This window comes from Panthera leo, chromosome E1 (genome assembly GCF_018350215.1).
Source record: "Panthera leo isolate Ple1 chromosome E1, P.leo_Ple1_pat1.1, whole genome shotgun sequence".
Taxonomy (NCBI): Eukaryota; Metazoa; Chordata; class Mammalia; order Carnivora; family Felidae; genus Panthera; species Panthera leo.
The window spans coordinates 44,308,628-44,335,965 of NC_056692.1; the positions used below are offsets into that span (position 1 = coordinate 44,308,628).

General features: G+C 36.4%; 1 protein-coding gene across 6 annotated transcripts in view; it reads right to left on the minus strand.

Annotated features, from left to right (window-relative positions):
• The window catches only part of CDC27 (cell division cycle 27), a 65,955-nt gene that overhangs the window by 27,678 nt on the left and 10,939 nt on the right, over window positions 1-27,338 (minus strand). For 5 of the 6 annotated variants that reach the window (XM_042917484.1, XM_042917483.1, XM_042917487.1 and 2 more), the window contains exons 2-9: window positions 25,479-25,554; window positions 15,412-15,559; window positions 13,670-13,795; window positions 9,208-9,305; window positions 8,319-8,473; window positions 8,009-8,220; window positions 6,915-7,029; window positions 4,371-4,486 (exon numbers count right to left, since the gene is read on the minus strand). In XM_042917484.1, coding sequence (XP_042773418.1) covers window positions 4,371-4,486; window positions 6,915-7,029; window positions 8,009-8,220; window positions 8,319-8,473; window positions 9,208-9,305; window positions 13,670-13,795; window positions 15,412-15,559; window positions 25,479-25,554 — 1,046 coding nt within the window. The remainder of the gene's footprint in view (window positions 1-4,370; window positions 4,487-6,914; window positions 7,030-8,008; window positions 8,221-8,318; window positions 8,474-9,207; window positions 9,306-13,669; window positions 13,796-15,411; window positions 15,560-25,478; window positions 25,555-27,338) is intronic. The other variant, XM_042917488.1, reaches the window with a different exon arrangement.

Genomic DNA, 27,338 nt, shown 5'->3' on the forward strand with positions numbered 1-27,338 from the left:
GTTAATATAGAGAAAATGATATGTAAAATTTTGGGGCAATTTAGCTAAGAGAACTAGGCTATTCTAATCATCTCTAAAAAAACAACTTTCTAAAAAAAGAACAGACTTCCACTGCCAATTGTAATGAAACCCTATGGACCAGATTTACTCTCCCATCTTAAACAACTATAACACCGAACAAAAGATACGAAACAATGTTTTTCAGACATTGGACAGCAAGCACATATGCCTGAGGAAGAGTCCTGAGGACACGGTGCTGGGAAAGGGAACACAAATAGAACTCAGGGTCTCCCTGTGCAGAGAAGAAAATGCTGAGACTTCTGGGTAGTGAAGGCAACTAGAATATGCAGGGCAGAGTACTAGAAAAGGGAGAGCTACAAAGAGGGAGAGCTTCAAAGATCTGCAGGAAGTTTTCCTAGAATCCTCAGCTGAAAAGTGAGTAGTGCAACTGTGTGTTATAATAAGGTATGTTATAATAAAGAATTCATTTGGTCTTTGTCTTGGATTCTTGAGAAGAAGCTTCTAAATTCTTTAAATTTCCCAAGTGATAGGAGTGTCTGCTATTTATGGCGGGTCCCTGAATTTATGCTAATGAAATGACTCGTGATGGGGCCCTAGACAGTTTTGGGATACTGGGCTGCCCATGCTGAAAAGACCAACCACTGGTTAGAGGGTTAAAGCTTTGAGCTAAGTGTTAACAGCCTGGTCTCAAGGAAGGGGAGGGTGGCTAGGGATTAAGTTAAATCACATAGCCAATGATACAATTTATCATGCCTATGTGATGAACCCCAATAAAAACTCTATCAAAACTCAGTGTAACTTCCAGGTTGGCAAACACACTGATGTGCTGGTGGGGGGACATATCTTGATTCCACAGGGAAAGGACATAGAAGCACTGTGTTCAGGACCCTCCCAGACCTCAGTCTTACTTGTCTGGTCCTGACTGGTACCCTTTATGATCAAGCTGTAAGTAGAGAACTTTCCTAAATTCTGTGAATTGTTCTAGCAAATTACTAAGCCTGAGAGAGTAACGAGAACGCTCAAATTTGTAGCTAGTTGGTCAGAAGTGAAGGTGACCCAGGAAGCCCCTGAATTTGCAGCAGGCAAGTCAATGAGATTTGATAAGTCTTGTTGGGACTATGATCTTATTAGCCTGCAGAGTCTAACAAGTCTGGGTGATTAGTACCAGAACTTACTACAGTATTACAGTGAGGAAAACTACCTGAATCTAGAGAAAGAACTACTGGAAAGGAGCTGGCAGAACCATTCTTGGAGCTCACCCTGGGCTTGGAGTAGCCCATATTTTCAATAGCTAGAATTAAGAAACCTCACACTCAACAGGTCATTGAGTAGATACTCAAAGGATACTGCCTCAATAGCGAAGCATAATTAGTCCAGACTCAAGGCCACTCTTGTCGTACCTAACAAAACTTAAAAATCAAGACCTAAAGGAACAAACTGTTAACAACTACATCGCAGAACAAAACAGAAGTACTTAAAAGAAAATAAAGTAGTCTAGCACTCAACAATGTAAAATTTCCAATAAAAAAAAACAAAACTAGGCATACAAAGATGCAGGAAAATATAATTTATATTGAACAGAGGAAAAAAAAATCAATAAAAAACAGACCCAGAAATAACATAGTAAAATAGTAGACAAAAATCATTAAAAAAGCTATTATAGACATATTCCATATGCTCAAAAAGGTAGAAGAAAGAATAGGCATGTTAAAGGAGGGAAGCAAATCAAACTTCTGGAGATGAAAAATAGGACATCTGAGATTAAAAATATCTATACATACTGGATGGGATTAACAGCAGACCAGATGTTGCAGAAGAAAACATCGGTAAGTTGAAGACACAGCAATAACCACTATCCAAAATGAAACAGAGGAAAAAGACTAGAAATGAAAATGAACACAAAATTGAGCTGTGGGGGACAACTTAACAGTCTCATACACATACATTTGGTGTCCTAGAAGGAGAGAGGGGGACATGACCAGAAAAAATATTAGAAGAAATAATGGCCAAAAATTAGCTAAATTTGATAAAAACTATGAATTCATAGATCCAAGGAGCTCTCGATCTCTGGCCAAGAAAGAAGAAAACTACGCTAGAGCACATCACAACCAAATGACTTAAAAATCAGTGATAAAAAGAAAATCATAAAACAGAAAAAAAGAGATAGATTACATATAGAATAACAAAAATGAGAATGAGAGCAGACTTGTCAGAAACAACACAAGCTAGAAGTCAGCAGAACATCTTTAAAGAAAAAACTGCAAACGAGAATTCTATATCCAGTGAAAATTCATTTCAAAAACAAAAACAAAGGTGAAATAAAAATTTTTTTCTAGACGTACAAAAGCTGAAAAATTCATTACTGGCAGACTTGGACTATAAGAAATTTTAGTCTTTCAAGATGAAGGAAAAGGATACCAAATTGAAGTTTGGACCTACAGAAAGAGGACCAGAAATAGTAAATATGTGGGTAAATATAAAATAGATTTCTTTTTCTTATTTAAAAAAATTTCTATAGAAGATAACTATTTAAGGGAGAAACCACAACAATGCACTGTGGAGTTTATACACATACAAAATATATGCCAACAATAGTATAAAGATGTGGAGAGGAGCATGAAAACATATTTTTATAAGGTATATGATGTATATGAAGTGGTACAACATTACTTGAAAATAGACTTTAAGTTAAAGTGTATACTCTAAACACTAAAACAGCCTCTAAGAAGACAAAATAAAGAGTAATTGTTAATAAGACAATGTTATGGGTTGAACTGTTTTCCCAAAGAATATGTTGAAGCCCTAACCCCCCAGTACCTGTGAATGTGACTTATTTGGATGTAGGGTCCTTGTAAATGTAATCAAGTTAAGATGAGGCCATTAGGGTGAGCTCTAATTCAGTATGACTGATGCCCTTATAAGAAGAGGGAAATTTGGATACAAAGACACACAGGGAAGATGGCCATGTAAAGACAGAGGCAGATACTGGGTTATGCCCCCACAAACTAAGGAATGCCTGAGGCTACCAGAAGCTGGACAATATAAGAAAGGATCTTCCCTTGAAGGCTTCGGAGGAAGTATGGCCCTGTGAGCACCGTGACTTTGGATTATAGCTTCCACCATGAGTGAATGCATTTCTGTAGTCTTAAGTGACCCAGTTTGCAACACTTTGTTATGGCAGCTGTAGGAAACTAATACAGGCAATAAATGAGACAAAATGGAATCAATAATACAAAAACAAAACAAAACCCAAAACTCATACAAAATCATTAATAGTTGCTTATTAAAGTTAGTGTATTTGTTTAGCTTGAAGTGAAATGTATTATTCAGTAAATTACGTTTCCAAATTCTTTAGGATTAGCATTTACTCAGCCTCTATCATGTTGTTCTGCAGGAGGCCTCAGGCTCCTTCTCATAATCGAGCCCAGGCAATCACTGTCATCTGTCTGTGAGTTGGCTCTCATGATAAGATTACCATCCTGGCATTTCAGAAATATTGAGGCCTTTTATATAGTCAAGGTATATGCACGTGAGTGACTGTTTTAAGTCTTATAGTACACATTCACTATTTTAGAAGACAGAGCCGTATTCTTTTAAAACACTAGCTATGATTTATTTTTGAGTGCTTGAACAGGAAAAGAAATCCTATTTAACACCATTTCTGTGTGGAAATGGATTATTTAAAGGTTTACCAAAAGATGATCTGTATACAGAAGTGCATAATAGGGGAAGAGGAGAATGAAATCTATTGTACTTGACCAACGAAGGTCATATAATAAGAAGAAAATTATTTTGGAGGAGTGTTCAGAATATCAACTAGGGGCACCTTGGTGGCTCAGTCGGTTGAGCATTGGACTTCTGCTGGGGTCTTGATCTTGCAGTTCATGAGTTCGAGCCTCACAATGGGCTCATTGCTGACTGCGCAGAGCCTGCCTCAGATCCTCTGTCCCCACTTCTCTTTCTGCCTCTCCCCTGCACTCTTTCACTCTCTATAAAAAAATAAGCCTTTAAAAAAATACTCAATTAAAAATTATACTAGTCTTTTCAGTAAGTTTGAAACTTTTTTCTTCCTTCCTTCCTTCTTTCCTTCCTCTTTTTAAAGATCTTATTTTTAAGTAAGCTTTACACCCAATGTGGGGCTTGAACTTACAACCCCAAGATCAAGAGTCTAATGCTCTACCGACTGAGCCAGCCAGGTGCCCCTAGAAATTTCTAGTATGACATATTCAAAACTTGTAAGAGTCATTCTAGAATCTCAGGGAGGGTCAAAACCTGCCTAAAGGGAATAAAGTCATGTTTTATAGCAAGAAAAGCCAAATAATATCAAATAATGACACCACAATAAATACCTTGTTTGTGGGCCAGAACTTTGTGTTTGTGCAACAAGAATTGGAGTTACCTCTCGACTATTTCCGCTCTGTGAGAAGACAGACTTTGTTCCAGTTTGGCCGATTCTGGCAACAGACTGTAAAACACAAAAAGTCTAAGGTTTGTGAATTATAAATTGCACTGAAAATGATAAAAGACACCACGATGCTCCCATCTACATTTTCCCAGTGCAAGATTTCATAATACGTACTGTCATCTGAAAACACAAATTAATGTCACAAATTAATGTCAATTAATATAGTAGGATTAACATCAAACTATTTCCTCACCTTAACATCAATATTTTTCTTTATTCTATCTTTTCATTTTTCACTTTAGTTTTTAAAGAAAGGCTCAAACTTCCTGAAAAAATTCCTAAAAAGCCAATTATTACATGTTCTCTAGGTGGAGCTAAGTGTTAACAAGAATTTTAAGACAGCTACTACTCTTAAGATTTATGAACATAAAAAATAACAATACAGGGAAGATTTTATAATCCTTCTTTGACACTTAGTAAAAACATTCCACAGTAGTCCAAAGGAATAAATTAAAAAAAAATCATCTCATTATTTCCCACATTCTAAGTATATTGCTCTTAGAATTAACATTTCTTCCTGGTGTGTTCAACTTTTCATTAATTGGTCTCTATTCCCATGGAGGAGGAAAAAAACTTGCTTGCCTCTTCTGTCTCTAATTTATCACCTTTCTTATATTAATTTTCAACACTTGGCTTCTTTATAAAATGCTCTGCGACTGTTGCATCAGTGGATATTTTTAATTCTTTTTTACTACCAGATAATTTTCTTCCAAATTTACTATTACTTTGATAGGCATTGTACATAATTCTCAAAGTGTACATTATAATTAATAACTAATAACTTTCTCACCAGATAGGAAAGCCTTATTTTGGCCTTTCCTGTATTCAACATCACTGATCATGCCCTCCTTTTTGAGAGTGTATAACTTCCAAAATAGTATGGTGTCTTGATTATTTGTCCTATCACTTCATTTGCTGCCCTCTTCTTTCCACTGTTTTTAATTAAGTATGCTGTGTTCCTTCTCTACTCTCTTTTCCTAGGAGAGCCTGGCTATTTTAATAGCTTTAACTACTATTTCCATCACCAGGCCATATTCTTTCCTCTATGACTAACTATCCAGTAAATATTTTCATCTCCTCTACCCCCGCCTCAAAATAAAACTTTACAATCCTTCCGCCTCTTCCTTCCCCAAGTTGGGAATTCTACATTCACCCAAGGGACAAAACCATCAACTCCGGACCTTCCTTATTTAACAAAGGTGTACTATGTACTGCATACAATATTCAGTTTGATATTTTCAGTTGATACTACGTGCAGACCTACAAGTACAGCTTTCCTAGGAATGTCTTGTAAGAGCAAGGGCAGAAGAGGGGAAGACAGCAGGTGGCTTTATCGTTTGGGCAATGAAATCGCCTACCCATCACTAACTGTCCTTAATGGTTTTGGCCTACTTCACCCGATATGCTAATTACCATCCTACTATGCCTCCTTGTAATTATAATAAACTAATTTCCACAATTATACTCCACTCCTATAACGATGCAATGGCGGGTAGTTGTCAACTCTTAAAAATGAGATTTAAAGTAATCCAACACATTCAGTACTTTGCAGCCCTTTTTACTATTCTTGGAGTTTCTATTATTACTCATTAAGGAACTATTATAGAAACAAAACTTTACAGACTCTAAGGAATATCTGGAGTAAAAAAACAAGAATAAACAGGGTAAAGGGGCTGTATCAATCACATACTAGTATGACTTATTTAGCTCCATTTCTTAAACATCTATTGAGCATGGCAATAGGCATTTTAAATACATAACCTGATTTAATTCTCACAGAAGGTAACCCTGTACCATAGATGTTTGAAACAAATGGCACTTTGACCTCTACTGCCATAGATCTATATAAGAGAACATTATTTAAAAAGTCTCAAAACTTGTAGTATTTACTATGAGGTTAAGGATACTGTCAAGTATTTTTCATTTTACTATACATTTACTATAAATTTACTATACATCCAAGAGAATCCACCATAAGAACTTTATTTTCAGAAACAGTTGGCTTTATACAAGTCAATTTTTTTCATGTTAATAATAGCACAATTAAAAGACAAATACAGTGGTGGGGACAAGTAAAACAATGGCAAGTATAGTTTCTGTTATTTATATTCAAAGGATAGAAACCTTTTTATTTTTGTTTAAAAATGGGGAAATGAAAAGTACAAATCTGAGTCTTTTTTTACCTACATGCCGAAATAAACTATTCTTGTGAGTTATGATCTTACACAGTCGAAGACCAATCAGCTTTGTATCTCCTGCTATAACCAGCAGCCTATGACAGTGATGACCTTCTTTCACATTTAGGTCAACAATTCTAAGGCAGCAGTAAACTTATACAGTTAGATTCTCTCTGAGATTGCCTTTAACAGACTAGAATTTTAAACAAATTTCTTTCATCAGCATAAAAACTACTTTACATGGAAAATACCTTTTTTGAAGGGGCTCCAGTAGATGGCACGTCAATTACAGAAGATGTATTAGTGTAGTTTTGTAAATAGGATCCATCTCCAGGACTTGGGGTTTCTAATGGCAAAATCCCAAAACTGAGAAGAGGTTGAAATCAAGGTGTCAAAAAGTCATCAAGGCATATATAAAGCAGCAGTATACTTAAATTAGAAGGTCTAAAAGGAAGAGAATGGCAAATCAGTCTTGGGGGCAGTGAGGATCTGAGGGGCAGATTTAAAATAAGCTGTGAATGTAGACTATTCCACCCACCATAACTAAAATTAAAAAAGAAAAAAAAATCAAACAAGGAACTAAATTGAGCAGCAACTACTGATCTCAGGAGACTTATTGGAAATAAAGAAGAACAACTTTGTAAAAGTGAAGATCCAAATGACCAAATTATTTCAAATTCCTGGACTTTATGGGATTTAAACGACACTGTTACAGAGAGAGTGTCTCTAGAGATGCTGAATCCACACATGGATTCAGTGAGCTGTTAATGTCACGGTCATGCTGTTTTAGTTAGCTCTCTGGCCCCGGGACCCAATTCCTAGCATCAGTTCTAGCACAGAATTTTTAATTTTGATACTTTTGGATATGTACCCTCTGGGCTGGATTCCTATATTTACACACATATACATATACGTCTAATAATTTTGACAAAATACTTCCTACTGATACATGTCAATTCTTCTGTGGTTTGGAAAACAGTACTTTAACAGTAACCACTGCTACCGCTCTGATGAGATCATAAGCATTCCAACATTCCAAAAGGTTCACTGCGATTCACTGACACACAGCCAAAAAGACAGTATCTTTTAACGCATACACTAGCTGAAGAAGGCGTATTTAAGGGTTTTAAATTTTCCAATATTTAACATTAAATTTTTATCACAGGTATTATATTTTTAACTTCATTTTCTGGAAACAGAATAGGTCTATTACTGACTTACTAAATGCTTCTATTTCCATAGAAATTTAGAAGTTGCTGTTCATATTAATTTATATTACTAATATGAATTATTAAAAATCATTTAATATTATAGCACATTTTAAAGTATTTTTTGTTTGTCTTACCTTGGGGTTAATGGGCTAAGAGCAGCTGGTCCTCCTAATAAGCTTCGACCAGTTTTTGGTTTATTTTGAACCTGTTTAGATAATATGGAAGTTCCTGTTCCAAGAGGGACAGTATCTGGTGAAATTACAGCTGAATCAATATAAGACACTGAGGAATCTGTATTCAAGGAGTACTTTGAATTGGAAGATTCTAAATTCAGTCTGTTTAATTCCTGAAACAGAAAATTTCCACCATGTCATTTATGATACATTTGGTTCATTCTTTTTTGTTTTCCATAATATTTGAACACTAGGATAGGATTATACTTACAATTGTGTCCTGGGGTGTTTCTGTAAGAACGGTCTCGGGTTGTCTATGAGATAAACTATGATTAGATACTAGTGTTGTGCAAGAGCTGGGCAGACAGTTGCTAAAGTTCTGTAAAGATGTTAATTTAAATGTTTGGTCAGGATCTGGCTTTTCACCTATGAAGGGAAAAAAAAAATGTATGCCTCTGAGGAAATGACGATTAATATCTTTTTAAGTATGCATATATCAGTGGAAATAAGGCCTCACCCAGAGTTTTAAAGTTCTCCTGTTTCAGCTAATCAAATTTACTTCCCCAAAGCCCACCTATCAACTCATTACAAAAATTTTCACATAAAGCTGTAAATTTAGGAAATAAACTATAACACTATTTTAAATATAATAAATCATAGGAAAATGCAGATTTCTGTGCTTTTTTAAAGCAGAAAGCAACTAGATCTCATTTTGCTCAAGGTAAGGAGTGATGGTGCAGAACTGAAACCCAACAGACATTACAGTCAAGTTAGAAGCACTGCCATAGATACGTCCACGAGGTTTTAAAATGATCCTCATGCATTCTAGAGCACACAGACTAAGACACTCTTCCCCCATATTGTCCAGGTCTTATTTACATAACAGTTTCTGCTCCAGGAATTCTATTAGTTTCTTTCCTTATCCAGAAAGCTATTTTGCCTAGTGTTACACTCACAATACAAATTCTAGAGGACACAAGGCCACATCAGTCCTTAAACATGATTCTATTACCTTATTTCTTGTTCTCAACTTAACAGCCTTTAGCTTTGAAAAATGTTTTTCTTGTGAATAATTTGTATCACTCTCCGAGAATTAAGGAGCTGAGACAAAAAAGAAGAGGAAGCGGGGAACCCTCCCCTAGTCACCTCTACAAACCTACCTATTTCACATAATGATTCAAAGGGGGACCAGAGGAAAGGATTTAAACTAAGGCTCTTTTGGTAACATTCTGATCCTTTGGCAAGCCGATCTGTCTTGCTGTAAAGACAAACACATATATTAGACAAGCTGCACAACCCAAAACATCATAAAGAATTTTTTGGTACAAAAAATTAGGTAACTCCTATATGTGTATTTGTACACACACATACAAGTTCTGAGAGTACTCTTCTTGACACATTCCCTAAATTACTAATTTCCCCTTCTCACCACTCTCTAATCTATTATTTAGGGCAGTTCGAGTCAAAAGTCTGGTGAAAGCAAGCAGAACATGAATTGAACGGAATGCTGGCAAAATCAATTATCATTGCCTTCTTGAGTATTAGAATTGCTTTTAATTTGCTGTCAGAATCTAGAATTACTTAAGGAGATATGGACAATATCCAAATATTTCAGTCTTATGCTTAATTTTTAATGTAATATCCCAATGGTAATTTTGAAAGTGACTTAAATGCTTTAAATATAGTATATTTAAATGATCAGGCTTTCTAATGAAGTGGAGGTGGTAGCTCTTTAAAAAAAAAATTTTTTTTAAAGATTTTATTTTTAAGTAACCTCTGTACCCAAAGGAGGGCTTGAACTCACAACCCTGAGATCAAGAGTTGCATGTTCTGCCAACTGAGCCAGCCAGGTACCCCGAGGTGGTAGCTCTTAATAAAAAAAATGTTCTAAAGAATTGGGGTGAAAAAATTATCAGATGGTACTGGGAAGAAACAGGTTAATCTAAGAACCAGACTTACCACCAGTTGTGTCCTAAACAGAAGTCTCATGAGCTATTATAGACAAAAAGATCAATAAGCTGTCTACCAAAATACTGGAGTTAAAAAAGATATCTTAACAAGCTACAGCTGCAAAACCACAACAGCTATGTATCCAGATTACTGGGTGCAATTTTGGTCACAAGACAGGCAAATGATGGCTGAAATGAAAAGCCAGTCTTTGGAGTAGAGTTTTCCCCCACTGGATGTTTAACCTTTAATATTTATAATGAATAAAAATAACCCATCCTTATCCTTTTTTAAAAAAAAATATACTGTTTTAAGTTTATGAGAGGGAGACCATGAGTGGGGAAGAGGCAGAGAGAGACAGAGAGAGAGAATCCTAAGCAGGTTCCATACTGAAAGCACAGAGCCCAACAGGGGCTTGAACTCATGAACTGTGAGATCGTGACCTGAGCCAAAGTTGGATGTTCAACTAACAGCCACCCAGGCACCTCCCTCATTCTTTTAAAGAAGGGGAAAACCCTTCTTCATGGTTAGGGACTCATTCAACTCTACCTTCAAAACTTTTATATTTTTAAATGTTTATTTATTTTGAGAGAGAGTGTGCATGCATGCACATGTGTGTATGAGTGGGGGAGGGAGAAAGAGGGAGAGAGAATCCCAAGCGGGTTCCACACTGTCAGCACAGAGCTGGAAGCAGGGCTCGATCCCACAAACTGTGAGATCCTGACCAAGCTGAATCAGGAGTCTGATGCTTAACTGACTGAGCCACCCAGGCACCCAGCTCCTCTAAAACTTTTATTAATCTTGTTTAAAAAAATTTTTTAATGTTTATTTATTTTGAGAGAGAGTGCAAGAGGGGGGAGAGGCAGAGAGAGAGAGAGAGAGAGAGAGAGAGAGAGAGAATCCAAAGGAAGCTCTGCGGTATCAATGCACAGCCCATCATGGGGCTTGATCTCATGAACTGTGAGATTATAACCTGAGCTGAAATCAAGAGTTGGACACTCAACCAAGAGAGGCACCCAGGCACCCCTAAAATAATTAGTAATACGTAATAGTATTTTTGTGATTTTAATACTTTATTTTGTTTTATTAAACTTTATTTTAAAATAATTTTAGACTCACATACAAGTTGAAAAAAAATAAGAGTTCCCATGTACCCTACATCCAACTTCCCTCAATGACAACATCTGATATAACCATAGCACAATTATCAAAACTGGGAAATTGACAATAGCATAATACTGTAAACTAAACCACAGACTTTGTTTGGGTTTCAGCAGTTTTTACACGCACTCACTTATGTATGGTTTTATGAAATTTCATCACATGTATAGATTTGTGTAACCATTACCACAATCAAGATATAGACAGAACTGTTCCAACAGCCCAGAGAAACTCCACAGCTGCCTCTGCACAGCCACATTCTTGCCTCAACTCTCCCCTCCGACAACCACTGATCTGTCCCTATCGTAATTTTATCATATCTATGTGTTTTTTTTAAATTTTTTTTAACGTTTATTTATTTTTGAGAGAGAGAGAGAGAGACAGACCATGAGCAGGGGAGGGGCAGAGAGAGGGAGAGACAAAGAATCTGAAGCAGGCTCCAGGCTCTGAGCTGTCAGCACAGAGCCCAACGCGGGGCTTGAACTCACGAACTGTGAGATCATGACCTGAGCCAAAGTCAGACACTCAACTAACTGAGCCACCCAGGGACCCCTATCATATCTATGTTTAATGAGAAATTCTATTGTCTGCATCCTCACCAGCACGTGGTACTGTTTTTTTTTTTTTTTAATTTTTTATTTGAGAGAGAGAGAGACAGAGACAGAGACAGAGAGAAAGAGAGAGCATTAGCAAGAGGGGAAGAGGGGCAGAGGGAGAGAGAGAGAATCTCAAGCAGGCTCCACGCTCAGTGCAGAGCCTGACGTGGGCCTCCATTCCATGACCCTGGGATCATGACCTGAACTGAAATCAAGAGTCAGATGCTCAACAGACTGAGGCTCCCAGGCGCCCCTGTCCGTTCTTATTTTAGCCATTTTAACAAGTGCGTAGCGGTTTCTAATGGTGTTTTTTATTAGCCTTTCCTTAACAGCTAAGGATCTGGTACAACTTTTCATGTGCTTACTTACCATCCATATATCCTCTTTGGTGAAGTAGCCATTCAAATATTTCACCCACAGTCTAATTCCTTAGGTTTTAATTTTATTATTGAGAATTCAAGAAACAAAACTGTTTCTACCAAGTTTTTCCTACTTAGCATCTTACACTCCTTCTTAACTAGGTAGAACTGATTATTCCCTCCATTGGATAAAATACTGCTCAATTTTTTTCTTTTTTTTTAAGAGAGAATGGGAGTGTGGGCTTGGGGTGGGGGGAGGGGGAAGGGGGTAGATAGAGAATCTTAAGCAAGCTCCATACCCACAGGGCTCCATCTCAGGACCCTGAGATCATGACCTGAGCCAAAATCAAGAGTCTGATGCTCAACTGGCTGAGCCCCCCAGGTGCCCCCTGCTCAAATTTTATCACAGCATTTTTATTGTGATGATAAAAACTTATAAACTTTTGTTTACTGCTTCTCTCCTATTCTATTATAAACCTTTGAGGGCAGGGACTGTGAGTGATTTATCTTTACATCCTCAGGACCAAGTACTATGTTTAGCCACAAAGGGAGGATGGACCTCAAAGTTTCTCAAATAAATGATAAAAAGAATCATAGTTGCATGAACTAAATTCATTACTCCATGTCTTTTTATTAAGACAAATGAAGATATTGCTATTGTATCTTTATTTACTCCTGTTCTCAAAAGAGTGGTGTCATATGAAAATGAGCCCCCAAATTCAGGCAAATAATTTATTCTGTACAAAAAGACATTTTTGAGGTTTTTAAAAAACTACTATTCAAACTAGCCTCGATTTATCTTAAATCAGGTGCTTTCCTAATTCTTCAGACAAGCAATCCTCAACCAATTCTCCTACAACATGTAACAGGTGACATTTACACAGGCGATGCACTCCCACGCGTGGATGAACAATTCCCGTCACCTGATTATATCTCCACCCTCTACTCCCCAACCAAGGAGTATTTCAGACTAAAAATGAGTGCGAACAATATTATAGTGATAACTTTGAATTCACTCTCCCTTGCTTTCAAAAGACTAAATTTAAGTAAGTGTAGAGAAATTTTAAATACATTTCAAATGATTTGCAGATCACTGTTATTTCTACAACCATCGTGGAAATTTCTTAGGACATGCCTCCAAATTAGTATGGCAAACCAGATGGGAACTGCTATGCTTTATTACTGAAATTTATCTTCAAGCCTTGTTCTAAGGAGCCGAGGTGATATTTAATATTAGAGAAAAAACTTCACTAATTTCTTCTTTTTCCTCAGTGGATCACATGAAGATATTCTCCTCACCCAAGGTGGAAAAAACCTCCTATGTGCACTCAAATATCAGGTAGTGCTGCTGTGGCTATCATCACTAAGGCAAAGCAGATAGTGACAAATGGGATCAACATCTTCACGACTTTATAAGTTTAATAAGGTCACAGAACTAAAAGACTGTACTCTTCAGCCAAGTGCTATTTGATAAACACAGAAAGTGTAAGTTTTTTTAAACCACAAAGAATTCTACCACTGGAAACAATTTTCTGGTCGTGTGAATCATTGTTACTTACCAATATACATGTCCCAACAATGAAAGAGTAAAGCAAGCTGAATCACCAAACTCAGTAACAATATCATCATGGCTTTTCTGCTTATTAAACACTCCACCAGATAAGATCTGTTCCCCTTCTGCAAGCCTTTAAAACACAAATTTACAGATTAAAAAAAGTCAACATAAAAAGTACTGTGTGTAAAGACATCCTTCACTACCAATGTACTTCCAAATATGGGGATAGATAAAGTACAAAGTCCATGGCACCTTTAGAACAGCAATAGCCATGTATTTAGAATCATTTGGAAGACTGGGAATTTATGGTCTTAAAATTCCAGTCTTGCCTTTAAGAACAGAACCAGTTAAATTCAGTCCCTATATGTACAAATGTAGTGTGAGCAACATACACATTACTCATGTCAAAAGAAATGGAAGGTCTTTATACTGGGGGAAAATGTGTACGGTTCTTCATTAACAGACGTAGTGGTCCTTTTTATTTAGTTCTGTAATTCCTTGAAATAGGAATTTGCAAGAGAATTTAATAACACTAATTAGATGTTAGTGAAAAACTGCATACTTAATGGTCTCACTCGTTTTTAGGTTCATAAAAGAAACCCGAATAGCACTTCATCTCTTTTTATTTACCAATTATGTTTTCTTGATATAGAAAATCACAAGTGTTTCCCAAAGGAAAAAAAAAAAAAAACAACTTGACTTCACTATATATTTTTAGCATATCAGAGTTTATAATGGTATCTCTTTTAAAGTTTTTTCCAAATCATCATGTGGAAAATACTCTAGTAAGTTTACACAGCATATCCTAAACATTAAAGGTGATATCTATATTTCTTCTACGGTCAGTGGGACTTTTAAAAAACCATGAATACTTGTAAATGAGATAAGAATGTCCAAGGTAAGAATTGGCTTAAGAAATTAGCAAATTAAATATATTTTTAGGAAGTTAGCATTAAACCTTCGGAGTAAAAATAATTCAATAACAAATATTTCAGAAATTTTATAGGTATTTTAGCTAGTTTTTTAATTTAAGTCATCAGTTAGACAGTGGACAAATACAATAATCATTATTAGTCTGTGGAGACTTCAGGAGGCTCATTTGTGTCCTCTCGCTATAAACCTACCAACTACATTCACAAACACACTTCTGCGATTATCTATTTATCTAGTCCCTTTTAGCATCATTCCATCTCTTACAGCACAGAACAGAGTTTAACAGAAGATAACTACCTATATCTCTACCTGCCTCCAGATTCAGAATAGGGACAGCTGACATGTTTAATTGTAATGTTCAAAAGAAGTGCTCTCCTGAACCCGCCCCCTCGCTTCAAAGGGGTAGGACAGAGTGGTCTGGAAAGCCAAATAACTACACAACTACTTAGACATAATGAAGCATTAATCTCAGGTGAACAGGTAAGGAGGTTTTCAGGCGTATTCCAATTGAAAGCAAAGGAAAGGAAATAACACTTGGGATAATTTTGGGAAATGATAGGAATTAGTTATAACTTAAGTTTCCCCAGAGTTAAATTCTATTATTTATTACCATAACAATGAAATCTCTCCATAACAAAAGTGATAATGCCACAGGCAACAGTATAAACATTTTAAGTTACTGAAATAGACAAATTGCTACTACCAAAAAAGAGGGGAGAAAGGGAGTCAAGAGTTTAATCTATCAAAAGGATTTTATCCAAAATTCTACAGTGTAAGTAAACAATATTAGATAGAAAAGATTTAAAAACTTACTTGCTGAGATCAACACAACATTTTGCAAGCAGGTATTTACACTGCGGTGTAGTACAACTGTGTCCTTTCAAGAGTCTATATGCTTTATATGCCTTTCCTGAGCGGTAATAACAGGTTGCCAATAAAAACAAGGCTTCCTCTGAGTGTACTAAGAGCACATATGAAAAAAAATGGCTATTATTCAGTATGTTGAATGGTAATCACTGTTTATCTGGCAATAAACAAGTTTAGCAACAAAAAATTAGTCATGTTATTTAATATAAAACAATCATTTATTAATCCAAATTTGAATTGAGAAATACTTTACTGACAGAAATCTTAGTTCCCCAAGTCCTGATTACCTTCTTCTTACAAAGAACCAAGGAAGTAATACAATGAAGACAGTCATGGTATTTTCTGTAAATCCTTAACAAAAGTGCACACTTGTGTGCACACCCGCACACTCACACCTACCTTTAAATAGACTACCAGTAAACGGTCTTGTTTTTTGTAGTATTTTTCTAACAGACTCTTTGAGAGAACAGATGTCCAATTTCATGAGAAAGGTGCACTCAGGGTTGCGAAGCTAATTACCAATCTGAGATTACTTTCTACATTAAAAAAGGACCAGATTTTAAAAAACAAAAAACACTTCTTTCTAACACCAAATGTATACTAAATTACACTCAAGATAATTTAAGACAGAAGAAAAATTCTAAATTGTGAATACCCACAGCATTTAAACCACTCAATCGACAGACTTAACACTTCTACAGCAACGACAATTATACTGCCTTGCAGTGCAGGAGCTGAATTATTCAATCTGTCCCCTGGTCTCCATACTAGGAAGGAAATGCCCCTTCTGTCCTAGTTAATGAAATGTGGCATTTTCCCCTTTATTCACTCTCTCCCAAACTGACCATCACTTCACTTCTATCCTTGCAATCTCCCAACCAATCCAGGTGAGAGTCCAGAGAGGCCAACAACAAAGGAGATAGAAAGAAAGCAGGAAAATCACAAATCTGTGCTTCTAAAAATGGGTTCGGTAATAATCTCAGTGGGTTGAGGGGTGTTCTAAGCCAGTGGTTCTAAAAGTGTGGCTGGCCCCTCTACCAGCATGGCATGACTTGGGAGCTTGTTAGAAATTCTTAGCTTCAACCGAGACCCACTGAATCAGTAATTCTGGAAGTGAGGACCGGTGGTCTTGCGTTGTAACAAACGCTTCAGGCAATTCTGACGCATGCTAAAGTTTGAGAATCACTGTTCTGAAGTACAAGATAAACTTGACACATCTTAAAAAGTTAACTTCACCCAAAGCTTGGGATAAAAAATTGTTAACTTCAAAGTTTAGGATAAAAAAGTAGGTAATTTGAAAGATTACTCTTACACAGGTTTTTGGGTCATATATATGTATATGCAAGCAAAAACAGAACCCTTCTTCTCTGGTCCATCTTAACATTTTTCATGAAACTCTAGTATAAAAAAACAATATGCAATGAATGATATGGAGTAAATGATCAGGAACTTTGGCACACACGTTAATGGGGTGTACATAGTATTAATGCTTCAGAAGCAAAAAGAATGAATAGGGAGCTCTACTGTAGGGGGAGCAAACTTTTAATTTCACTGAACTGTAAGTGCTAATTCACACAAATTAGAAAGTGTGATTTCTTTTTGATCTCGCGATAAAGGCCTTGATTCTGGTCACTTTATAAATTAAGTTTTTTAAAAACTCATTGATTATACCAAAAAGCAATGGTTCCCCAAACCTAAACTTTTAGCCGTAACAATGCTTTATCAAATGTTTTCTTTACAAATACTTGTTTATGCATAGGTCCATTTTCACTGCTTTAAAATTCCCTAATAACATAAAAGTACCAAATACTGTGTGTGTGCGCGCACGATTTTAGTGTGTAATGCAATTACCTTTTTGAAGCGTGATACCTTAAAATCTACAAGTTCAAATGGGAATATGGATTGGAAGGCTGAGCATGCCTTAAGGTTAATGGACGTGTAAGATATTGATGTAAATCTGGAACAACTTGAAGGGTTGTAAAAGACATGGAGAGACACGGGTGGTTTTTGAGGCTCTCCAGAAATAACTTGACAGTCCTAAATACAACCAGTGGGCCAGTAGTAAGGAGTTATAATAAAGCTAAGCTGCAGAGACTTTCAACAAATAGATTTTGTCTGGAACAATAACTCCAACCGATTGATAGTGGCTGCCTCGAGTGCTAAATTCAGAAAGATTCTAAGGCTGATCATGGCTTAGGTAGTAAGTGTGCAGAGATCAAAGCAACAGGACCTAGAAATGGTTATAGATGTCTCCATGACATCCTTTTATTTACCATCCTTTACTTAGAGCCTTAATTAAAATATGTGATTGGGAATTAGAAGGCCCATAATTTATTTTATAATCAGGAATAAAGTGAGAATTGACTCCAGTCACTCTTAACATAATATTGAGGAATCAATCATGTACTAATTAAAGTATGGTACTTCCATATGGTGAAACACTCACCATAGTCATCCAAAAAAAAAAAAAAAGACGTATTTCCAGAACACACTATTAAGTGAAAACAACAACAACAAAAAACCCCAAACGAAGTTGTAGAATGATGCTGAAGTCCCTCTTCTTACAAACAGGCTAGGCTTCAAAAACGAAAGGTCATTTCATAGAAGTCCAAAATAGTTAGGAGAGGTTTAAGCTTGCATCTTTCAGATACATTTCCATCAAATAGGAAGGTGAATTAGTCTTTCAATGCTTTCAAGTCAGACAGACACCTCTTCTTCGTGTTGACTTACAATGTAAATGAGCAGACTTCCAAAATGGACCAGTTCTGGCAAGACTTAAAAGTTTGGTGAGGTGAGGGTTCTTGGTCTTGATAAACTCTACAATTATCATCGAGAACTGCTTACAGGTTAAAGTACTCTGCCTGCTGCCTTGTCAAGAATTCTGATATTGTTAAGTATTCGAAGGGCATAGAATCTATGAAATCATCTATGATTTGTGACACACGTCATCCTGATTAACTTTTAAGTTCGTTTATTTATTTATTTATTTATTTATTTATTTAGAGAGTGCACGCACAAGAAGGGGAGGGGCAGTGAGAGAGGGAGAGAGAATCCCAAGCAGTCTCTTTGCTGTCTGCATGGAGCCTGATGTGGGGCTTGATCCCATGAACTGTGAGATCATGACCTGAGCCAAAATCAAGGGTCAGATGCCCAACTGACTGAGCCACCCAGGCACCCCTTAAGTTCTGTTTTTAAAAAATATTTTAATTTACTTTTTAAAAGTAAGCTCTACACCCAACGTGGGGCTTGAATTCAAAACCCCAAAATCAAGAGTTGCATGCCCTACTGACTGAGCCAGCCAGGCACCCCAATCATCTAAGTTCTTAAATCAAAGAAAGGCAGTACAGCACATGCATTTAGGAGTACAACACTACTAAATTTACAATACCTGAATAGTCATTGGATAGTAATGTGGGTTACACATACATGACAATGAGCCACAAGCTCAAATAATTCCATTTCATCACTAACTTTTCTATTGCGAAGGATTTCAACTGCCTGGATTCTATGCTTTTCAGATGCAGCATGATTCAGTCCATCCTTCAGAATCATTTCTTTTGTTGAATACCTCATCTACATACACAACTTCAGTATTTTAATACTATTGCCACTTTTTATTTTCTCTACATTTGTTTACATCCTAAATTGCAGTATTAACTGGTTTTGTCTTTATTGTATGCGATAGGATTAAAATGTTTTAAAATACTTTGAAACTGTGCTTAGAGTAAATATACCACAGGTAAGAGGGCTGGAGGAAATTTTAAAAAGGTTCCTTAGTGTTTGAAGGTGGAAAGTGGTCATACATAAGGAGAAAGCAGATCATGCAGGGCTCTGAAAGCGATCTAAAGATTTAGGGATAAATCCTCATAGCAACTAGACATCTCTGAAGCATTTTAAGAAGGAAAGTAAAGAGAATGGGTTGATTTGGGAAGGGGAAAGGGAAGAGGCAGGGAAGAGTAGATATGGGAAAAGCAGTTAGGAAGCTTTTTTAGTAAGAGATAGCAATGCCTTAGATTAGCGTGGGAACATTATGAGTCCAGGCTTACATGCATTGAGTTTGATGTCTGTGATGTTTGTGTGAAACAGCTAAGTTAATGCAATGAAACATTTGAGTCTCGAATAAAAAAAAGTTTGTTCGAAGACCTGAGTCTTAATCACTAACACATTATAAAAATGTAAACTATGACAATAAAAAAGCATCATCCTTTTTACTGGCAAGCATTTAACTTTGACAGTAAAAGGTTAGGCCAATGGACCAGACACCCTTTTGATACCCTCCCCTCCTTGCTCCACCCCCATATAACAAACTGACTGAAATTTTTAGGAACCAGATATATTTATTAAATTTTCCAATAATGGCCTACAAATGAAACACTATGCCATATCATTAGTAGTACTCTGGACATTTCCCCTCAATGATGCCTTTAATATAACCTGATAAACAATTTTTTCTAAAAAAAATGTTGCCATTTTTAGTCACATATTTCTGTGAGTCTAGGCTCTCGGTATCCTGGCTAAGACAGAGAAGAGAAACAGATGCTGAACCTTTTACTCGGGTTCACTTCTCTTCAACTGAGCCCAATTTACTGAAACTGATATACCCTGTACAATGTCTACATCTGGGCCCATTAATCGTTAAGACAGGTAGAAAACTGGTGAACAATTTTACAGTAACTTAAATATGTTCATATTGAAAAATGAACATTTTGTAGCGTGGGATGCAAAATCTACATCAAGATAGAACACTAGATTTCAAGCAATTGGGAGCTTTGCCCTAGGACCCTCAGAATAACTTAGGGAATACATGTTGACACAATGTCTTCAGCTACTTCTTCTTCCTTGCTTTTCACCAGTTACAACTGCCACTCCCATGCAGTCTCACGGATAGCAATTCTTCATCTTTCCCCAGAGGTCCTGGGGAAAGTATATAATATAATGTACACAAAATATAATGTACACAGAACTTACAACCGGTTAATTTTCTGAACATAAATAAATCACCTCTAAGGACCTGCCATATTTATTGTATTAATGTATTCTTTGTCCATATAATCTAAGACTGTTTCTATTTGTTCCTAACCACCCATTTCTATTCATTCTCAACAGCTAAATACATTTAATAGCAATTAAAAACCTTAGATATTGCAGTACTACATGCTATCTATTAGGGCAAAGGGGAAAGCTGAATCTATATTGTGTGTTAATTAGCAATGGAGAAAACCTTTGATCAAGGAGATCAGGTATGGCAGTGGGAAGGAAAAGTAGGTGAAGGGGTATGGAGGGAGGTGATACGATTAGGAGTTTTTCCAAACAGCAAGGCTCGATTCACTATGCACTGTGAAATCAATTCGGTGAATTTCAACCTGCATTAAAACAACAATAATAACAAACACTCAGAGAAAATATCATCATATGTAAGAAGAGTAAAAAAAAAAAAAAAAAAAAAAAAAAAAATCTGAAAAGCCACCGTAATAGAATATGCTAGGGGAGAGGAACTTGTAAAGGACTTCCTACGTGCCAAAACCACAGATTATTATAGTTAGTGCTGAAAACTATCCTGTTAAGTAGGTATCTCTCTTCCCAAGTTAAAGATGAGGAAAATTAGGCTCAGAGTAACTTCTTACTGAAGACCAAATGGCTAATGAACATCGGAGCTGACATTCTACACCACCTGGCTTATAGCACAGTCTTAGGTGGTCTAACTATGGAATTCTTAGGAGAAAGACAAATGGGTGACAAAGAACTAGTGAAATTGAGAAATTACTTCAAGAATTTGGCTTTCAGAGGGTCCTATCCATCTACTTCGTTAGCCTCATGCACTATAGGGTGTCCTTCTCTAAAACACAGGAGCTATGGCTAGTGGCATTAGGATGCCACTGAGCAAAAGGGCACCAGGTTACATGTAACATACCAATTCTCATCAACTATTACTGTCGGCCAGCAACACTGTGTTAATAAGAATTATGAGGCTGGTTCAACAGGAACAAGTAGTATGATGGATTAGTAATGTCTATCATGGGTCAGACTGGCCTGTATCTGCTGCTACCCTTGGTAAAGTGGAATCAGATCTACCACTTACTGCCTGTGAACACTGCTCTCCGTTTCTTCATTTCTAAAATGGCAATAGTAATGTCTATTTTATAGGATTATTGAAAACTAAATAAGAAATTAAGTATTACAGTACCTAGTACATAATAAGAAATTAATAAATGTTCTTTAGAAGTTACTGTTGTCATTGGTATTGAACTAGGATAGTATCTGCTCCCATAAAATTTTCCCTCATAGAAATTAGAGTTCAACAGAGTGGTTAGGTTCAACAGTTAACCCTTGAACAATGAGGGGGTCAGAGGCACCTACCCTGCAGAGTCAAAAATCTGCCAGTAATTTTTGACTTCCCCAAAACTTAACTACTAAAAGCCTACTGTTGGGGTGCCTGGGTGGCTCACCTGGTTAAGCATCACTCTTGATTTTGCCTCAGGTCATGATCTCTGTGGTTCCTGAGTTCAAGTCCCAAGTTGGGCTCTGAGCTGTCAGCATGGAGCCTACTTGGGATTCTCTCTCTCTCCCCACCCCTCTTTTTGCCCCTCCCCTGCTCATGTTCTCTTTCTCTCTCTCAAAATGCTATTAAGAAAATCATAAGAGGGGCACCTGGGTAGCTCAGTTGGTTAAGCGTCCGACTTCAGCTCAGGTCATGATCTCACAGTTTGTGAGTTTGAGCCCTGCATTGGGCTCTGTGCTGACAGCCTGGAGCTTGCCCTGAATTCCGTATCTTCCTCTCTCTCTGCCCCTCCCCCGTTTTCTCTCTCTCAAAAATAAACAAACATTAAAATAATTTTTAAAAAAGGGGAAAATCATAAGGAAGAGAAAATACATTTATGGTACTATATTGTATTAAAAATCTGCATTCGAATAGACTCACATGGTTCCAATCTGCGTTGTTCAAGGGTCAACTGTATGTTGAGAGAAACTAACACTGAACAACTTTCCAAGTATCAAGCACTGTATCAAACACAGAAAGTGGATTAAACAGCTTTATCCAGATTCATCTGGAACCCTGCCCCAATTCTATGGGAAAACCTACTTGTTTGAATTTGAAACCACTAACTCACAATCTTTTAGAGCCTAACTATAATAAACTAGAAACTGCCAATCCTTTAATAAGCAAATACAAAAAAGAAAGTATAAGACAGCAAAACATGAGGGTTGCGTAGGTATCAATGAAAATATATGTCAGTAGGTTTTGCATGATACACCTTGCTTTTAAAATATCGAGTAGAGTAGGGCAATCTATTGCATTATTTTCTTTCTAAGCCTCTCTCACCTTCTAAATCCTTTCACTGGGACCTCAGACTCCTGTTCCACACACAGATCCTCCCCACTTTCTTTACTGAATTTCCAGTCTCTCTTGAAGGACCTGACAGCACTCTCAAAGTGATGCTATTTCCCTCATATCCCACTTACATCAGAATCAAGGTAAGGTTTCCTCTTTGCTTCGTAAAACCATTTCCAAGCATTACTCTTTGCCTGTTTGTGAAACTCCCTGCTCCTGAGTTCATACCTTCTCCTCATAACTCTCAGCTACTAAATGCAGGACATTCTGCTTCATTAATGGAAAAATTCTGCACCTGATTCATGGTCTTCCGCTCCCATGTTATTCCCCCACATCTCCCAATTCAACCTCATCTAGATTTCTGGCACTTCTCTGAATCTTATTCACCAATATTCTTCTGTGTTAACTTTCCTATAGTTTACATTTCCTGGTCCGTATCTTGTCTGTATTTTTAATGTTCTTATCCCTTGTCCTTTCTGGTGACACATGCCTGGCAAATCCCTAAGATCTACTTTCTTATGCTTGCAGTTAGGTTACTAAGTACTTGCTACTAGAGTAAAATCATACAACTGATCAGAAAGGTTCCACTAGCAATTCAGACGCAAACATACAAAATACGCAAAAATAAAGCTCATCTACAACCACAAAAAAAATGGAAACTCTTGGCAAGTAATCCAATGGGAACATACACAGAAAGTACAAAAACGGATTAAGCAAACAAACACCTGAGTAAAAAGAAGGCAGCACTATTTCTTGTTGGGAAGGCTATCTATAGTAATTTAGAGAATTATATGTTTGCAGGTCAGCATTGGTCAAAATCTTTGTGAAATTTCAAAGCAATAATAAAATAGACATAGAAAAATAAAGGATAAAAAAAGGGGAAAGACTTCTAATGAATGAATTGGAAAGAAAAAAATGATGGGCGATAGGCCTTATGAAATATTAAAATATAAAGTGTTAAAAATGGTATGGGGGTGCCTGGGTGGCTCTGTGGATTGAGTGACAGGCTCTTGATTTTGGCTCAGGTCATGATCCCAGCATAGTAGGATCAAGCCCCATGTCGGGCTCCATGCTAAGTGTGGAGCCTACTTGAGATTCTCTCTCTCTACCTCCCTCCCCCCCTCCCCAATTTGCACTCTCTCTCTTAAAAAAAAAAAAAAAAGGCATGATATTGGATTAAAAACAGAAAATTAACTAATGGAAGAGAGGAGAAATTCTGGAGACAGAACAAAGCGTTTTTTGTTTGTTTTTTTTTTAAGTTTATTTATTTATTTTGAGAGACAGAGCAAGCATGAGCAAGGAAGGGGCAGAGAGAGAGGGAGACAGAGAATCCCAAGCAGGCTCCATGCTGTTGTGGAGCCTGACACAGCGCACGACCCCACAAACTGAGAGATCAAGACCTGAGCCAAAACCAAGAGACTGATGCTTAACTGACTGAGCCACCCAGGCACCCCAGAACAAAACATTTTTTAAAAATTTAATATAAAACCAAGTAAAACACCATGCAGGAGGGGAAAAAAGCATTGTTTAATATACAATATTGAATAAATTAAGTAATAATACCATGATAAATTCTTTAAATTTTTTTAACCATCAATAACCACATATTAATTGTAGTTGTAGAAAGATGACTTTTCCACCTACTGAAGCAATAGAAGAAAGTATAAATGATAAAGCAGATGAGGTCAACTACATAAAAATTTTAAATATACCAATAGAATTAAGATTAAAAAGCAACAATCTGGGTCAAATAGACAATAAAGATATACCTCATAGAACTAGGAATAAATTTAAAACAAACACTTGAGAAAATACCCAGAATCCCTTGTAGTTATAAAAATGCAAGACAAAATATTTCATAATTCTCAAGTAAGCAAAAATACATTAAATTGATCAAATCTAATACTGAAAGGATTATGAAGGAAGTCTTATGGTGTTGGTCACACCCCAGATTATTTTACCCTTCTCTCTGCTGGGTTATCAACTGGGGAAAAAGTAATTTGTTGTAGAACTGATCACAGTTTGACTTGTAAGTTCCATTCTAGAATATATAGCCCCACAAAATGACATATAAAAGAAAAAAAAAGCTGTACCTAATTATCTGTATTAGCATCTTAGAAAGAGAATTACAAGAATTAATGACAGAAACAAAGCATACATTACCAGCATGTGTTTATCGAACATTTATTACCATGCCAGAAGGCTGTGCCAAGTGCTTTAAATACATTATCTCATTTCACTCTTCAACGTTCGCAAGCGATTATCGTTAACTTTATTTTATAGATGAGAACTCTGAAATACTCAGACACTGAGTGACTGTCCAAGGTCTACAACTGCATATTTAAGTGACAGGGTGAGGGTTTATACCAAAGCTATAGACTAAATTCATGCTCTTAGCTATAGAATATAGACTCTCTTAACAGAAAACCTAGACAAAAATATCTAGAGATTGGAAAATGATTAAGTAAACCATAGTGTAAAACCTGAAACAACTCTACAGTTATTAAAAGTAGCACATAAGGGAGAAAACAGATACAAGGAAAAGTTTTTATGAACTAGTACCAATCATAAAGAAACAACAAAAGCAATCCCCAGAGTCTTGTTATATTGAAGTCATAGGAAAGGACAGAATTCCATTTATTTTATTCCTTTATTGTTTTATAGAAATGAACAGATTACAAACCTTCTGCATACAGTCGTTCTGCAAGAAAAACTGCATCTCGGTAAGCATAGTGGTTTAGTGCTTGCCATATAGCAGCCTGAAAGTAGAGGGAAAAGAACATAAGTACACAAATATACAGTTTCAAAGTAACGCCTAGCGGAGCCTGACATAGTGTAATCAAATCAGTGACACTAATTTAAGTAATAAAACAAAACCTCAATGTCCATAGTGCAAACTCCATGGCATGTTACACAAGGCTCTTCACAGTATGGCTCCTAACATACCTGAATTTACTCACTCAATTCTCCATGGACATTTAGGCCTCTGTGCCTTTTTGTACTTCCTCTTCCCCCACAGAGGAATGGAGGCTCCCTCACATACCTCCTTTTACAAATTGCTCATCTCTACAGACCCAGCTTAATTAACACCTACTTCATGAAGGTTTCCTGGCTGATTCCTAACCTTTTTTTTTTTTTTTGTAAACATATCTCTTCTAGTGGCGCACTCATATTTTGTTACAGTTATGTGTTTATGGGTCTGCCCACCCCACCAAACTACACTGCTCCAAACTAACAACGGTGGTTTAAGCAATTTTTCACGATATGCATGAAATGTCATCCTCCACAAAAACTTCCCCACCTATTTTTAAAAATTTTTATTAAAAATTAAAATAAATAAATAGTCTTAAAATTTTAGTGATTGTCCTAGGGTTTACAATACACATTTTTAAATGATCTGAATTTAAATGCAAATAACGTTATACAGAGCCACATGTAGTATCAAATCCTTGTAAAAGTACATAATCAATTCTTCTCTTCCACCCCCGGTGCTAGGTTTGCCATATATTTCAGTTTTCTATATAAAAGCAAAATACTTGAATACAAATTTTGTTTTAAAAAGTGGTTACTTCTTACAATAAAAAAAATGAGAAAAATGTAAAAAAAATTAAAAAAAAATTTTTATTTGAGTGTGCGTACTAATGAGTTGGAGAGGGGGACATGGGGTGGGAGGGAAACAGAAAGAGAATCCCAAGCAGCCTCCATGCTCTGACCCAGATCATGAGATCATGACCTGAGGTGAAATCAAGAGTCAGCCACTTAACTGACAGGGCCATCCAGATGCCTCTCCACCTATGACCTTTAAAGCAACCCTATTCTCACCCACCCAAGGAAGCATATTGGGAGACAAATGAGCAAACTATAATAGCACTAATCTTTAATCTAGGTGAATATATTTTTCTTTTTCTAAAGTTATAAAACATAGCTATAAAGTATATAACAGCTAGAATGACATTTTAATTAATAATAAATGAAAACATTTAGACCCATGTACTCACTATCCAGCTCAAGAAATAGATATTACCAATATATTTCAAGCCCTCTCCCACAGGTGCTCATCAGTCACATAACCTCTCTGAAACCACCACTCTGAATTTTGTTAATCTTCAGGTTTTCTTTACAATTTTTATACATTTGTATGTATGTATCATCCTTAAGCAATGCAACACTTTTCCCTGTTTCTGAATTTTTAAATAAATACAAGCATGTTGTACATATTATGCTATAATTTGCTTTGAAATCCAATATTTAAAAAATTCATTCTCAATCTGTGTAGCTAGAATTCATTCATTTTGATTGCAGAATAAATAATATTTCCATTGTAAAAATACATCAAAATCCATTTTATCTATTTACAGTATATGAACATTTGGGCTATTTCCAGTTTTTTTCCAGTTATAATAATGCTGCAAAGAACATTCTTATATTTATCTCTTAGGGTACCTATTTAAGAATCTCTCCAAATTGGGATATATACTTAAGAATGAAATTATGGGGTTGTTGAGTTCATGTTCATACACAGGTTCATCTTTACTAGGTAATA